The sequence below is a fragment of the Vicugna pacos genome, chromosome X (genome assembly GCF_048564905.1).
Source record: "Vicugna pacos chromosome X, VicPac4, whole genome shotgun sequence".
NCBI classification, from domain to species: Eukaryota; Metazoa; Chordata; class Mammalia; order Artiodactyla; family Camelidae; genus Vicugna; species Vicugna pacos.
The window spans coordinates 110,835,649-110,852,352 of NC_133023.1; the positions used below are offsets into that span (position 1 = coordinate 110,835,649).

The 16,704-nt window shown below is 41.3% G+C and overlaps 1 protein-coding gene across 1 annotated transcript; it reads left to right on the plus strand.

Moving 5' to 3' along the window:
* The first annotated feature begins 4,118 nt into the window (after positions 1 to 4,118).
* Positions 4,119 to 9,843, plus strand: LOC140691812 (histone H2B type W-T-like). Its single transcript, XM_072955947.1, has 4 exons — positions 4,119 to 4,123; positions 7,295 to 7,494; positions 7,882 to 8,332; positions 8,997 to 9,843. The coding sequence occupies exons 1-4, from the start codon at positions 4,119 to 4,121 to the stop codon at positions 8,998 to 9,000; spliced, it is 660 nt and encodes a 219-aa protein (XP_072812048.1). The 3' UTR covers positions 9,001 to 9,843.
* Positions 9,844 to 16,704: the final 6,861 nt, after the last annotated feature.

Sequence of the window (16,704 nt, forward strand, 5' to 3'; positions counted from 1 at the left end):
GTAGGATGCGGGGCAGGGAGCCGTGTCGCTAAGGCAGGCCATGTCACGTGTCCTTAGATGCCCCGCGGCTTGGCCGCACATCAACCAGTCCGAGTGGCAATCTGGTGACCTTTAAACTTTCCGTGACCCCCACCAGGTGACCTGTAAACTTTCCATGACCTCCACCAGAAAAGCTTTGCAACCCGCAAGGTCGTGTCGGAAAAGGTCATCCGTTCCCCTCAGCTGCTTTATGCCTGCCAGTTATGCGTGAGAAGTTTGCAAAGAGGTCAAACCCACCTCTCCTACGCGGAAGAAAACTCACTTTGATCTCTCTGAGAGGGTCTGACCTCCGCAACCCAAGCGCGTGCCGCCTCAGAACGACTGGCCCCCTGGGGGCCGTTTGACTTGCGCCCAGAAGCTGCTCTTTCGCGGCTGAGTGCGCGGCGTGGCTTGAGGAGGAGCCGTCCGACTCGGTGAGCGGAGGGCGCCTCAAAATCGTAGACACGACTGAGCAGCTCTAACCTGCAATTCTTATCAAAACCTTCAGTGAATCAGAAGAAAGAGAATGGCAAAACCGCATTCTCCACAGACGGAACCCTACAAAAGTGGGATAGTTGCACAGAAATATTAAAAATATTTAACATTCACCAAATTTTAAATCGTTTTTTAAACATTCCTTCGGTTCACCCCAAATACCACACACACTTGCATTGATAAAGAAACCTAAGAGCTGTTAGTTCAAAAGCATGATTTCCCTAATTCGCTAAAAAATCAACTTAGGTGGAAGATTGGAATCGATAAATGGAAATAGATTAAAATCAAAAGCGTATTTCTATCAAGGATACCTGACAATAGAGACAAAAGCATTTTAAAAATGTGTTTCCATACCAACAAATCGCCGAAATTGAGACAGAAAAGGGCTTAAGAGGAATGGCCAAAAACGGGGTCATCAACGTGGTCTCACCTGAAGTGGTCAGGATTCCAAATGTATTCCCATTTGGCATTTATGGGAATTTTACTTCTCATAAAATGGTTCCAACGATGAAGGGGGAAAAGCTCATTTTTATTACCGGAGAACATTGCGTGATGATGAAACCAGTCAAACCTTGGTATTCTTGATTTTTGAAGAGTCCCATTTACCAGTGTGAATACAAAAGTCCCACCTGATGTATTACTATTTAAAGCTTTCCCTTTGTAGGATGCAATTTACAAGAGACATATAGCATATAATCTCTGAAATCGTATCGTTAACTTAACCATGATTAAATCAAGGTAGCACACAAACAAAGAACAGGGAAGGAGTTCCTACAGTGTACTCCACCGTCTCCAAGGCTGAAACTCCCAGGAATGCTCTCATTGGTTCATCCTTGGTCACTTTCCCACACTTTGGGCCAAAGTTGTGGCTTAGAAGCTACCAGTCCACCACTGGTTGAATCAGTGCAGAATAGGACCTGAGCTGTTCTCACTGGGTATTTGCATCATCCAAGTGATGCATAACTGCAGTGTTTAGCTGTGTCTTGTTTACTTGATTATTCAGAGGAACTGTAATCATTACTGTAAACTTTTGTATACAGCCATTGCTTTACATTTGCCTTTATTTGCTACTTTATTCTATTACCATTCCTATCTGCATCTCATATTATCTGTTGTGACCTTTTTCCATCTTCCTAAGTTACATTCTTTAGAAGTTCCTTTAACATGGTGTCAGCTGGTGTAAACACAGTAAGATATCATTTTTCTCAAAACTCTTTATTTCTGAGTTAAGATCTTGAGGGAAACCAGCCTTGATACGGGGCTAATTTTGCGGGAGTGTTGATCAGAATTAACATCTGAGGATGGGATGAGCCATATAGTTATACTTTCTCCTTGATCAGACATTGGATGTGACCATCTTGGGAAGTCCCTGACCTTGGGCACATTAGCTCTCCAAAGCTGAGGAAATACCCGAAAGGGCCAATGGCTGAGGACTGGCAACTGACTGTACTCTCAGCAGCCAGTGGAGCAATTCTTCCCTTGAATGTGGTTTGGGCAGTCCATCTTCGTGTGTAGCACAGCTTCATTATTAAATGATACTTTGGCTAGATACGCCACACTAGGATGACAGGTACTTTGCCTCAGCACTTGCTTTGGGCTTGAATTTATTAAGAAAAAGAGGCCTGCTGTCCCACTATTTGGTATTCTTTTTTTAGCCATCGTGTCTTTTTGTCAGCTATTTTGATCTCTAGGGTTACCTTTGCTGTTTACTCTGATGTGTCAGGTCTGCTTCCTGAATGGAGGAACTTACGGCTTTCCCCAGTTCTGGGAAATCATCAATCATTTTTCTTTCATATTATTTCCCCCCTAGTTACCCAATTTTATGCTCCTGGAATGCCTATGCGATACTTAATACCTACTTATTTCATTCTTAAGTCTCTTTGCACCACTTTAATCCTTTTTTTCCTTTTACTTTCTGTGAAGAATTCTGTATTATTTCTATTATTTTTTCTGTCTTCTACTTCACCAATCTTCTATCCAGCTATATCTCATTGGTTCTGTAAAATTTCTTTAATCTTTTTTTCTAGTGGTTATGATTTTTAGTTTAGAAAATTCATCTAACACTTTGTTGATAATTAGCTATTTCTACCTCATATTTTATATATCTCATCATTTATATATACATGCTAAATATACTTCTTAAGATTAGCATTTGGTACTAATTCTTCATTTCCATCTGGGTGTATTGTTTGCTTTTGCTGAGAGTGGCTTTTTTTTTTTTTTGGATGATGTGTCTGTATATAGGAACTTAATCCGTAAGAATCTTGAAAAAGCCTCAATTAAGGTTAAAGCCCTCCAGAATGGATTAGATTTGCGTTTTCCTTATGTGTGGGTTGTGACTAGATATTATTTGGGCCATGCTGATAGTGTTGATTTGAACCCCAGAGTTACATGAGGGAACTCTTGCGATTGCAAATTCTCAAGGAGAAACTTCTCTCATCCTTGCCGGAGCTAAGACTTGGAATAGAATTTTTCGTGGCATCTCTTTTTCCCAATAGAAAAGGTTCAGCTTTCACCAAGGGGGTAGTCATTCAATCATCTGCAATTATACCAAAGTCTGTTAGTTTCTGCCGCTGAATGCATAGCTGGCCATTTAATGTTATGGGTTTTATCTTGTCAGAGCCCTGCGGTTAGAGTTTTGTTTTGTTTTGTTTTGTTTTTAAACTGACCATTCAAATAGCCTGAGTTAAAATATGGAGACTAAGTCAAGGAAAATCATTTTAATGCTATTAATTTGTATTATTCTCTGACTTGGTGAAACTGACAGGAGATATGTCCACTGACAGATCTGGATTCGTATTTTTATGATCATGATTAAATGCATACAACTAATCAAAGAAAGAAAGAAACAGCAGGTAATGTATGATACCGGCTTCTCCCTCAGTCTCAAAGACTGAGTATCCAGTAAGACTCGTCACTTCAGTTTGAGTCACCTGATTGATCATCCACTGGGCCAAAGGCTGTGACTCAGTGGCTGCATATCCATGATGGGTAAATTCAGAGCTAAATGAGGGTTGAGCTACTTTGATTAGATGCTTCATCAGCCTCACGAAGCCATTGTTGATATCGTGAATGTTTACGTTTTCAAACAGAATAGATTACAAACATGGAAGGGGTAGATTCAGATTAATCTGAACGACTCAGAGTAGCAACTCCAGTTCCTTGGGAGCCTGGAATGGGTATTTTTTCCTTGAACTTTTAAATATTTTAAATTTCTGTACCATAGTTAGGTTTTCTCTTACGTTTTCCAATAAATTCTATAACAAAGGTAATGTTGAGTAGATTTGACTGTGATATGTTTGCTATATTAATACTGTTTTCCAGGGCTGTTGCTTATAATTTGTAATTGAGGTAGTAAGCTTGTTTCTCCCAATTAGTCTTTTTTTATCGAGACATAATTGACATGTAACATTATATTAGTTTCAAGTGTACAACATAATAATTCAATATATGTATATATAGTTTGAAATGATTACCCCTATAATTCTAGTTTCCATCCACCACCAGACACAGATACAAATTTTTTTTTCCTCTCATGAGAACTTTTAAGAACTGCTTTCTTAGCAACACTCAGATATACAATACAGTATTTAACTATAGCCACTATGTCGTATGTTAGATCCCTGGGACTTCTTTATTTTAAAATTGGAAGTTTGAACCTTGCTTCAATTAGTCTTTACTGTTAACCATACCGTTAGAGAATAATTGCGCATCAGGTCCCCTTTACCTTCAATCACCCTCTGAGTAAATGATCAAATGTACCCACTTCACCTTCCAGTCTTCACATCAAAACTCATTTTCCTCTCTCTCTCCTAGATTTCATATCAGTCATTCACCCCTGCACTCCCAGTCTTCGCTGTCTGTATGGTACACTTTAAATGTTGTTTCACTAATACTTTAATTCGATTTCTGAAATTTTAGGTGCAAAACACACAAAAAAACTATAAAAATGTCCTAAAGGACTCATTTTCTTAAAAATAAGTTCTCACATAAAACAATATGCAGGAGACTCGTAGGCAAGATCCAGGTTGCCAAAACGTGTACGTCATATGGACAAACACTGGGATTTTGAAATAGCAGTAATGAACATGATGGAAATGAAAGGACTTGTGAAATGCTGTGCATTCAAATTGGTTCACAGTTCCATCTTTGAAAATGAGCATGATTTCCAAAGAGCCTTTGGCTCTCAAAGTTTTGTTCCCTATCTGTATGGCAATCTTGGAGGACTATTCAGAGGGAATTACTTGTAGTTGATTTCACGATCATTTTTCCTAGTCTCCTTGGGAAGAAGATCTTTTTTTTTCAAATTCTTTACTGACATTTTTCTAATATTTCAGAATAATTTTAGCTAATGACCCTCATGAGGAGAGTGAATTTATCCTAAATCCTTACTCTAATGATCCCAAGGAGAACTCTGGAAGTACAGTAGCTCATCAGAGATCTTCCACATTGGACAGAACAAGAAACAAACAGGTTTGTACACAGTCCTGGATCAGGAATTGCTTTCCTTCATGCCTGCACTACTTAGTAAAGCAATTTGAGTACCCTGCCCTGCCCACACCCTTTCTCTTGAGTTAGTGCAGTCCTGCCAAAGATAAATAGATTTGCCTCTCTTAGCGTTTCCTATCCCTCTTCTGATGGGCTCAAGGAAAGTTTTGATTTTGCAGATTATCCAGACTGTGTCTCTATGTTTGGCTCAAAGTGATATTCTTCACAGGGGAAATTACAAGTTAATTTAAAAGTACAAAGACCATTCTTTAAAATATTGAACTAATAAGGGGTTTAAAGAAAATCATCAACAATTTCTAAGAGTTGAAATCACAGAGTTATCTTCCCTCTTCACAGAGGTAGGAAGCTAGAAATGAGAAAAAAAGTTTTTAATAAATTAAACAATGAATAGTCTGAGTACAAAGAGGATGAATGAGGTCATCTTTTTTCTCTTAATTGGAAATATGGAATAATCCATATTCCAAATTGGAATAATCAGTATGATGGAAGAGGCAGCATATGTGCCGATCCACAGTTCAGATTTCACATTACATGTAAGTTGAAGTGTACCCTCCTGAAGTTCTTATATTGAAGTCCTAACCCCCAGTACCTCAGATATAATCTTGTTTGGAGATAAGATCATTAATGTGGAAATCAAAATAAATCTGATATTGAGATCAGTTTCTGGTAGAGTTTGTTTTAACATTTACTCATTTGATGCATTCCCCTTTCTGTCCATCTGTATGTCTGTGTCTCTATGTCCAGGGACTCGGGGGTGGGAGGGAATGTCTACAATGGTCAGAAAACTCATGCCACTAGAGTGAAAACTCTGCCCTGGATTATAGGGATTCACTGCATGCCTGCGGTCACCCATATAGCAGAGAATAAAGTGGGAAAGTATTCCATGGATTAACACTGTGGTGCAAGGATACCAGGACTTTGTGCTACGGATATATCATGTGTGTAGCACCCAGCAGCATCTCGAGAAGCATGCGTTGTATGATGCCTTTCATTGACTTCACAAAGGCTGCTTGTTCCTGGACGCTTCTCCAACGGAAAAGTCCTGTCTGTTTTCCCCTCTTTTTGACTCTGGTAGACCTGTAATGTCTTTGATCAATGGAGTATGGGAGAAGTGACGTTACGTCCATTACAGAACTAATCCTTAAGAGGACACATAACTTCTGCCTTGCTGCTTGAGAGTTCTGAGCCGACAAGTAAAAAGTCTGCCTATCCTGCTGGACACACCCATGGAGAGGTACCTCCAGGGCACCAGTATGAGGGTCAGTTGTCTCTTAGGTTGCAGAGTAGTTTAATGGGTCACTTGCCCTTCTAATTTGGTCAATAAGTGGAAAAGAAAATGAGAAAATTTTCCATTTAAAACATGAAAAATAACTTGACAAAAGTATTCATATATAGTAATTAAAGCGCTCAGCTATGCGTGAAAAGTGACAGACATCAGTAGTCCACTGAGACCTTTAATAAATGTAGTTACTGGAATGACTGCACCGTTAATGAAAAGCAGGACTTTTCTTAGTGGAAATGGCAGATGCCCCCTACCCCCAAAGAATTCCACTCCAGGTCCTTGATTTTGGGTGAGGGAAAACAATCTGCTTAAGAATTTGTAATCACAACAGCGTCCTCCAAAAACGTTAGGGTTCATATTATCATCGTCATCACAGTCCAAATAATTGCCTGTTGCAAACTTTCTTCCATGGCTTTGTCTTCATATAATAGTTACTAGTAATAAAAAACAGAACCTTTCCTTTCATGACGGGAACTACCTTATTAGAGGTAGAATTAACCGTTCATTTCTTGAAGGTCCCGCAGGACACTTGGGAGCATGAGCATTAGGATCATAGCTCATTGAAGACTTCTAGTTCTTCAGTTATTCCTAAGTCCTCTTTGGTTCAATATCTGTAATTTATTTCTCTATAAAGACGTTAAAGATATGTTTTGCTTGAATTCTTACTGATTTTTGAAAGGAATATATTTTTAATTTTTTAAAAAGTTCCCTTTAATTGACTATTTTCCTCTCACTCTAAAGGTTTCTAAGGAATTACAAACAATAGGTCCTTTCAACTGAGAGCGCATAGTTTTTTCAACAAATCAACTATGTGTGGTATTTGGGGGGAACGTAGGGAATGTTTAAAAAACGATTAAAAATTTGGCAAATACTAAATATTTTTAATATTTCTGTACAGGTATCCCACTTTTGTAGGGTTCCGTCTGTGGAGAATGCGGTTTTGCCATTCTCTTTCTTCTGATTCACTGAAGGTTTTGATAAGAATTGCAGGTTAGAGCTGCTCAGTCGTGTCTACGATTTTGAGGCGCCCTCCGCTCACCGAGTCGGACGGCTCCTCCTCAAGCCACGCCGCGCACTCAGCCGCGAAAGAGCAGCTTCTGGGCGCAAGTCAAACGGCCCCCAGGGGGCCAGTCGTTCTGAGGCGGCACGCGCTTGGGTTGCGGAGGTCAGACCCTCTCAGAGAGATCAAAGTGAGTTTTCTTCCGCGTAGGAGAGGTGGGTGACCTCTTTGCAAACTTCTCACGCATAACTGGCAGGCATAAAGCAGCTGAGGGGAACGGATGACCTTTTCCGACACGACCTTGCGGGTTGCAAAGCTTTTCTGGTGGAGGTCATGGAAAGTTTACAGGTCACCTGGTGGGGGTCACGGAAAGTTTAAAGGTCACCAGATTGCCACTCGGACTGGTTGATGTGCGGCCAAGCCGCGGGGCATCTAAGGACACGTGACATGGCCTGCCTTAGCGACACGGCTCCCTGCCCCGCATCCTACCCAATCAGATCTGCAGATTGGCCGTGACGTCAGGCAAGGCAGCCTTTATAAGCCGGTCCTCGCAGTTGCCTTTGCCTTTCCTTCTGAGCTGTGGGGAAGGCGAGCGACTCCAACATAGCTGAGCCGTGGTCTTCCCGCACTTCGGAGGAGATCGTGGACACTGAGGAGCGCAAAGAAGCCGAGTCCAAGAGCCCAGAGCAGAAGATGCCGAAGCAGAAGACGCCGAAGCAGGAGACACCCGTGCGCCGCCAACACCGCCGCCGCCGCCCAGCAGACAGCTTCGCCAGTTTCGCCTCTTACTTCGGCAGGGTGCTGAAGCGGGTGCACACAGGCCTGAGCCTCTCGCAGGAGGCCGTGAGCGTCATGGATTCGTTCGTTAAGGACATCTTCGAGCGCATCGCCAGCGAGGCCGCGCGCCTGGCCCGCTCCCAAAACCGCGTCACCATCACCTACGAAGACATCCAGACCTCGGTGTGCCTGCTGCTGCCCGGGGAGATTGGCGAGTGCGCCATGTCCGAGGGCACCAAGGCTGTCATCAGGTACACCATGTGCGAATAAGCTGCCTCAGGACCACCTGAGCATCACAAGCCAAAGGCTCTTTTCAGAGCCACTCACTTGGCACGAAAAGACCAGTAGCACTGAAGAGTCCCATCCACTCTGGTTTGTCAACCTGTGCCACCCTGTCCATCTTTAAAGCGTTTCTTCCCTGAGGGAAACATTATGAACCTTATCAACTCCACTTGAGTGTACGTCTGTAGAGCCATGGGTTCCATGGAAACCCGTGCAACTTTCTTCACCATACTGCACGTCCTCCCTTCCGAAATGGTCGTTTCTATTAGTTATATCTCTAGGTCAGCCTTTTTAGGGATCTTTACTGCCAAAGTTATCTCCCTAACAACTTAATTTGCCTTTTTATGTTGTCATTCTTCCCCGTGGATGTAGCAGTATCATCCGGGATTTTTAATGTGTGAAATAGGGACAGACAAATTACAGTAGCAGATACAAAAATCAAACTTGCCCTTTCACACTCCTTCAACATATTTCAAATCTCAATGCCATTCAATACATAAAATAATAGGACCCAAACATACCGTAAAAAGAGATAAAGCAAATTTTCTAGACTCACTGGGTGACTCAAGAGCCATACCTTTGGAAATTTCTCTTCTACCTAATTTATAATGATCTGATTCTATTTTTCTGCAGCTAACTTTTCACTTTTGAAGCAAAAGTCTTGATTGAACTGCAATTTTGCACGGATGCTGGGAGTATCTGATGAGACCAGCTGCAACTGCAGTCTCCACTAGCAGCAGCCAGTGAGGGACTCGCACCCCTTGGGGGCACAGCAATTGGCCCAAAGTATGGTGAGGAGACCAGGACCGAATGTTTAAGAGGCTTCCTGTGATACTCAGCCTGCAAATTTAGGGGGAAGGTGGTGTGATACTGTGCCTGGAGTTTTTCCTTCAACTAATTGCTTTTAACCATGGTGATTTAAGTATAGGCCTCCTGATCTGGTAGTGAGACGTGTCTACGTCCTGGCATCAAAATAAGAGGGGGATGTTGGGCATCAAGAGAACGAGATGCCTCCTTCCTCGACCTCACGTGATTTCAGTGTTAATGCCTATGATGGTATTAATTTAATTTAATATCCATTATTTTTATTCTTGGTGCATTGTCTTCTTTTTCTTTCATTTCTCTGTAGGTATGTTGCTGAATTTTGAAGTACTCAGTGATTTTCCAATTCCTTTCCTTTTAATTTAATTTCTAGCTTCCTACATTGGTAGAGGGAGCCCCCACTGTGGGATTTCAATCCTTTGAAATTTACTGTGATTTACATTAGAACTCAGGTTTTCATCATATATTAAAGGGCTCATTTTGCAGCTTGTAATTGCACAAGAAGGAAATGCTGAACAGCACAGGGAAATATTGCCATTATTTTGTAGAAATTTTAAACAGAATGTCATCTATAAAACTGTTGAATCTCTATGTTGTGCATCCAAAACTAATATATAATATTCTCACAACTATACTTTAATAAATGAATTAAAATACTTTTCAGTACCCGTTGATTTGGATGAAGGAAACTGTATAGAGCGTGAGTCTGAGGCAAACCATGAGATAAAAGCAAGAGAAACTACTGAAATCCAACTTTTCCTTGAACTCAGGTTTAGTGCTTTCTGTAGGTCAGCATTTATAGAGTTCTGTAAGGTTGAAATTAGCTTTGTATCATTTTCATTTCCCATTTTCTTCTCCTCCCACGAGTGCACTATGGAGTGTTTTGTGTGTGATATGCAATAGATAGATGAAGTGAAGGAGCAGATACAGCCATCAACTACCCCTGTTACCTTTTTCAAAGTTTCCCAGTTTAAGCATACATTGAACTATACAAATGGGGACTGGTGTTTAGTACAGAAATTGCTAAACGGAAGTTTTCAGACACATTTCACTTTTCTAAGTCCCGGGTTTTTGAAATTACTTTTCAAGTCCTTTCAGAGGTAGCCAATCGATTCTTCCCAGGCAGACAAACTTTTGATATTTTAAAACACACATTTTCATGACTGGCAATTTTATATCGATTGAAGAGTGTCCAGTGAGAGCAGCTCAAGCTCCTGGCTCCGCTGTTCCACACAATGGGGGACTGGCAGCCTGTGAGCCACAGTCATTGGCTCAAAGTGTGGTCCAGTGAGCAGAGCTGAACACATCATAGCCTTTCTATAAAAATCAGCCTAGAGATTAAGGTGGAAGGAACTGTGGTAATTTGCCTGTTCTTTTTGGTTTCTTACTTGGATTGAATCCTGGGGATTGAAGGACATGAATCCAGGCAGATCCTGTGTTCAGCGTTGGCATCAATTTAGAGCAGGATTAGGAGCAACATCAGAAGAAATATGTCCCCTTTGCCCTCCAGTGGTTTGAATGTTCATATTCATGTTGAGATGCATATGTTTTCTTTTCCATTGTTTGTTCTTCATGGCCCGTGAAGATTACTTTTCGATTTTTATTGGTATCGTTTTTCTATAAATGTATTGCTGAATTTCAAAGAAGTTGCCGGTTTTCTATTACTTTTGTTTTTAAACAGATTCCTAGCTTCCAACATCTGTGGAGAGAGAACACACTGTGGCATTTCAGTCCTCTGCAATGTACCACAGCTTGCCCTAAAGCCCAGCATTTCATCATGACAGTTAAGTGTTTATTTGGGCATTTAAAATAAGATGTAGGTATAACCCTTTTGACTAGGATGTAGAAATTTATAAAGGATATTTCTCTCTCAGCCAGATACAGAAACAATAGCTATATGAACTAGGAAATTCAAAACATTTCTTGGGCCCATTCTTCAGAGAGACCAAATACAAAGTTTTCTACCTGGAGAGAGCTGAAGCATAAAATAGGGTGCAGGACAGGACACTAGAGAGATTTCACAAAATATTGCAAGCATGAAGGAGGCCAATATTACATCCAGACCTCTTCTTGAGTTCAAAAATAGGGGGATTAAGGTAAATAAGCCCCCTCAGGTGGTTCATTACTTATATTATTCTGGAGTGCTAAAAATTAATATAGAAGGATTTGAGAAAAGGAGCTTGCTGCACAAGTTGTCATTACAATCTACTGCAAAATTTAGTGCTTACATTTTTGCGTAGAAACTGTAAATTGTTGTCAACACAGGAGAAAATTTCTGAAGTCAAAACACCTCACAGAACCAAATGCATTTTAACATAAAGAAATGTAGACTAGTTAGGGAAGAGCTGACTTCACAAAATCACCTAATTTATATCATGCTAATGGCTGCAGCTTTAAAATCCAAGTGTTTTTCAATATGATGCAGAGATATATCACCAAAGTTATTTTTGCATGCTGGTCCCTTAGTTATGGTACCAGGTAAAAATAATTCTAAGAAATCGAACACACTGACACCTTGTTATCTTGCTTGGGGGGACAGATGCGTTTGTAAACTCGGAAATGAAATAAGAGCATTAGTGAAACGCGGTATAAATGCTGCATAATGGGTCTGGAGAGTGAAGACTGAAGGTGCAAGGTTGAGTGGCACCTATCAAATCGAGAAAGTAAAGGAAAAATGGAATTTTGTGTATGTGTGTGAAGATGGGGATGGGGAACGCGGGATCGTGATTATTCCCTTCAGTGGGTGAATCGGAAAGCAGGGCACCCAGAGCACAGTCGCGATCTAACGCTGTTGTTTATGCAAAGGTGAACTTGAGCGAAAGGAATCGCAGCTTAATCAACAAATTATAAAGATCAACGCATGGATTACAGTATTGATAGGACCGATATATGCCATTCGAACTCTTTTCTCCATTACCCACATTATGGAATTCGCTTATGGCTTGGATCCGATCACAGCAAACGAATAACTAAATCAAAAAGTTCAAGGAGAAAATTCTGTCACAGACGCGAATGTACCCGGAAGAAACTTAACTTTCTAACGGAAGGTACTACGCAGACTTGTTCAGGACGCCTCCTGCAACTCTTTCCCAGGCTTTACTCTTCTGCTATTGAAACCGCAAACCTTCGTGATATGAGGCTCGGCTGATGCGAGGTCCAATCAGAGAAGCTGAAACACCACTCGGCTCGGAGTCAGCCAATGAGAGACCGGCACCGGAGAGCCACAGCCATTGGTCCGATGTGCAAGCCGCTTTCCTGGGCTGAACAAGCAAGTGCCTTGCTGGGATACTCAGCCTTGAGCGGGTATCAGGTACGATTATTTGGCTGCTCTTTGTTTCTTTGCTTGATTGACTGTATGATTCTCATGGGAATCACTTAAGACTGTTCTCTTTGCTGCCTACAAAATATACACTTTGCTGATGTGCAAAATGCCAGAGCTTGGCTTTTTCGAACAAAATGAAACTAAGGTCTCCTGCATCCGGAGGCTGGAGGTCCAAATCAAGGTGTCAGCTTGTTTGTTGCCTTCAGCCTCATGTGAAGAAAGCACCTGTTCCAGGCCTCTCTCCTTGGCTTGTAGAGATGGCAGAGACCTCCCTGTACCGGTTCCCATTTTCCCGCCTCCGTGCGAGTCTCGGTGTCCCCATTGCCCCTCTATATATGGGCACAAGTCATTTTGCATTAGGGCCCATGTAATGCGTATATGTTCCCTTGATTCCGCCAATAAAGATCCTATCTCCATAGCAGATCGTGTATGAGGTAGTAAGGTTTAGGACTTCAGCGTGTGAGTTTTAGGGGAAAAGAATGCAACCCGCAGGAGATACGAATTTTGAGTGAGCAGATCTCCTGATTCTTCCAGTAGAAGAGGACACTGATTCCTCTCACACTTAAATGCTGGTGTCATGTTTACCAGGAGGAGTAGTTCCAGGTTTAAAGTCTTGCAACACATACAAGCATCGACTATGGACGGGAAGTCTTACTTGAAGAGATTTTCGGATTCATCAAAGCCTCCAATTCCCTGAGCAATCCAGAAAGCTTTGAGTTTTTTAAATCGTGTACCATGTTTTAGCTATTGCTGCCTGGTAAACCACCTCAAAACGTAGTGGATTAAAGCAGCATGTATTACTTATCATGTATCTCTGTGCCATCTGAATGCTCCTCCTGATCTTCACGGTGTTTGTGTGACTTTTCACGTAGCCTTCCTCTCTTTCTTCATGGCCCCTGGTACGGTTCATATCACACCACTTCAAAATAAACAGTTTACAGGCCTCTTCTCTGTGTGTCAATACCGATGTTGGATCATAAGCCATGCTTTTGCATACTCACAAAGAAAAAAGGGAGAGGACACTGGTGACCACTCATGGGAAAATAAGGTGACCCTTCTCATGCAATTTACCTCAGTTACTTGAACCGTGAATAATTTTATTCATTTTTTTAACAAAATTCCTGAGTTTCCATCTTTGTGAAGAGACAAGATACTCTTTCATTGTTCCCTATGAATGCACTATTTTTGCTGCAAACGCCAATATTTATTCAGTTTTATTTCCTCTTCCTTTTATAGTTTTTAAAGCAGGTGTAAATGTCCCTATTGATCAGGCTGGAGAGCCCTGAAAAGGATGTGACTCTCAGCCAAACAATGAGACAAAATATGGACAAACTACAGAAATCAAACCTTTTCTTCAGGACCTGAGAGGAGGGACAGCACCATCTAGGAGAGACAAAAGACAAAGCCTATTTAAACATTTCCAGAACCCAGAGGCTCAGGAAAAAAGAGAGAGCAAGCAAGGAAGGATATGACAGAGAAATGAAATACTCTGATTGCTGTGCCTCTGGAGGTGGGAGGCAAATTGCCTGATTGAGGAGGCCTGGAAATCTCTTCCTGTTTCCCCAACCAATGTAGGAGAACTCTGATGGGCCATTACCCCTGAAGAACTGTCTTTGGGATCCTTCGACTAAGAGTTTGGAAGAAATGAACCTTTGAATGGAATAGTAATTATTTTTATTCTTGAAGGTCAGAAACATCTCATGAAAATATTTGGCAAAAGGAATTTGATTCCCAAAGAGACTAGGAAAAACTACCACCCAATCACCTGCAAGTAACTCAGTTTGTGTGGTGACTTGGGAACTAAAGTTTGGATGAGAAGAGCTCTTGGTAAAGCTCTGGGCGTTTTCAAAGACAGCATTATGGGCCAGTTTGAAAACACAGCACTTTGAGTAAGTCGTTTATTTTCTATCATACTCAGTGTTGCAACTTCAAATTGACAGTGTTTGCACGTGTGACATAGAAAGTCTTTCTCAAACTCGTTCCTGCTAACTGGTCTCATACACACTGACTTCTGTGAGAAGTCATTTCAGGAAACTTACAACGCTAAGATATCTTTAATTGTGCTTGGAGGTTGTGCATCTGTAAATTCAGAAATCAAACAGGAGCAGTATTAAACAATGTTCAAGATGCACCGTGACTGGGTTGTGAAGACTGGGAGCTCAAGGGCGACTGACGCCCTGGGAATCTAAGGAAGACAGGAACGACGGGGTCTGATGTTGAAGAGGGTGAGGCCAAATAAGTACATGTGCTTACTCACTTCAGAAAGTGATTAAGGGGAAAGGGCACCTAGTGAGCAGTCATGATCTAACAGTGTGCTTTACTGTAGTGTCAAACTAGGGGAAAGGGCTTATGGCTTAAATAGCAAATGATAATCATCAACTCAGAGAGAATAGAAGCAGTAGGACAAAGGTACCCCATTCAAGCTTCTTCAACATTACTCGTGTCGTGGAAATCATTTGCAGACATAAGCGAGGACCCAAACACAGTACTGAAATCATTAAACCGAACTCTTCAGGAAACAGTAGCTATCCAAGGTGGGGGGAACTGAAGGTACTAGTCTGACTGGGTCAGATTTATCCTTTGGTTTGTTTTTCCCTCAAGAGCACGGTCTCTTGTGTTTGAACATGGAAAGCTTCAGGACTTGCAACTCGGCATCGTGGGGACGCTGGATGCGTCCAACCAGAGCAGCCCAAGCGTCAATCTGGACCGGCTCAGCCAAAGAAAACCCTGCTACCCCTGAGGCACGGCCATTGACTGAAAGTGTCAACAGTTGTCCTGGGCTGAATCAAAAGGAATCTTTATTCTATGTTCAGCCTGGGAGATTGTGGGGTGGGTTAGGGATGGGATACCTTGCCCTTCAAGATTATTAAAACAATTTCCTTGATTTTTAGTGGGATGTACACCAGAGCTTTGACTGGTAGCATTCTTTGATGTTTAAAAACATTTTTATGGGGAGAAAACAAATCCAAATTTCAATTCCATTTGAAGGTATGATTTTAGTGCAATTTCTTCCAGGATATATGAATTTTGCTTAACTACACTGCATTTCATCACGTTCCTAAACTGTTGTATCTGTTAGTTCTTTCCTTAGGTCAACCTTTAAGGGGGTGTTTTTGTTACAGAAACCTGAATCCCATCCAGAGACCAAGCGACACTCGGAGGGTTGGAGAACTCTGGTTTATTATTACGCTGGCGGACCCAGAGGGGTTAACACTCCCAGCTCTGGACCACGTCTGTAGGTTTACACAGGCTTTTATATGGTTTTTGGTTTCGATTAAACTCATGCCATATGCAAATGAGGTGTTAGAAATGGACCAACCAGGAGTGGGCTTTTGGGAACCAAAGGGATTTTAGGGGTAAGTTTCATTTACCTAGAGCAAGCAGTTTTATAGAAGCGCAAACGTGGTAAGGCAATGGCCCTGCCTGGGAGGTCTTGCAGGCCCCTTTGTGGGTTTTGCCCCTTTATTTTCTTTTGCTGGTACCTTTTACACTCTGATTCCCTCACGAGGGTACAGTGGCTTTTTCCACAAGCCCTTCTTTCTCAGATGGTCACACAGTGCAGAAGCACGTATATGAATCCCTCTGCATTCTGTTGGGCCGTGTATTAAGGAGATTTTCAAACGCCTAAAATAATGTCAATCTACTCTCCACTTTTCAGAAAAGTTATTTTTCATTTCATTTTGTAGTCTATGTTAACATGATGTAATGAGTTTTTATTGTATTTTTAAACGATTTTTTAAAAATAATGAATCAACATTTCAGTTGTAATGTTTTGTAGAACAAATATTGGCAGATATAATGCACGTAAAAGATCTTTGGGTCCTAACATATGGTGAAAAAGATAGAACCCGAATATAGGTATGTTCATGTATGACTGAAGTATTATGCTGCACACCAGAAATTGACACAACATTGTAAACTGACTATACTTCACTAAATATATAGACACAGATATATATATAACTATATATACACACACAAAAAAAGATCTTGGGGTCCCTATTAATTTTTAGATGTGTAAAGTTGTCTTGAGGCCAAAAAGGGTTCTAGATTTTTAGTGATTTGTGGTGCCAGTAGAGAAATTGAGAATAGCCTCCTTTTCAGTGGTTTTAAGCTTTTTCAAACTCACTATCTAATATTCAGCAAGACTTGGAAATCATAGTGTCGATAGGAAGCTTTCCCATCATCTTCCTCACT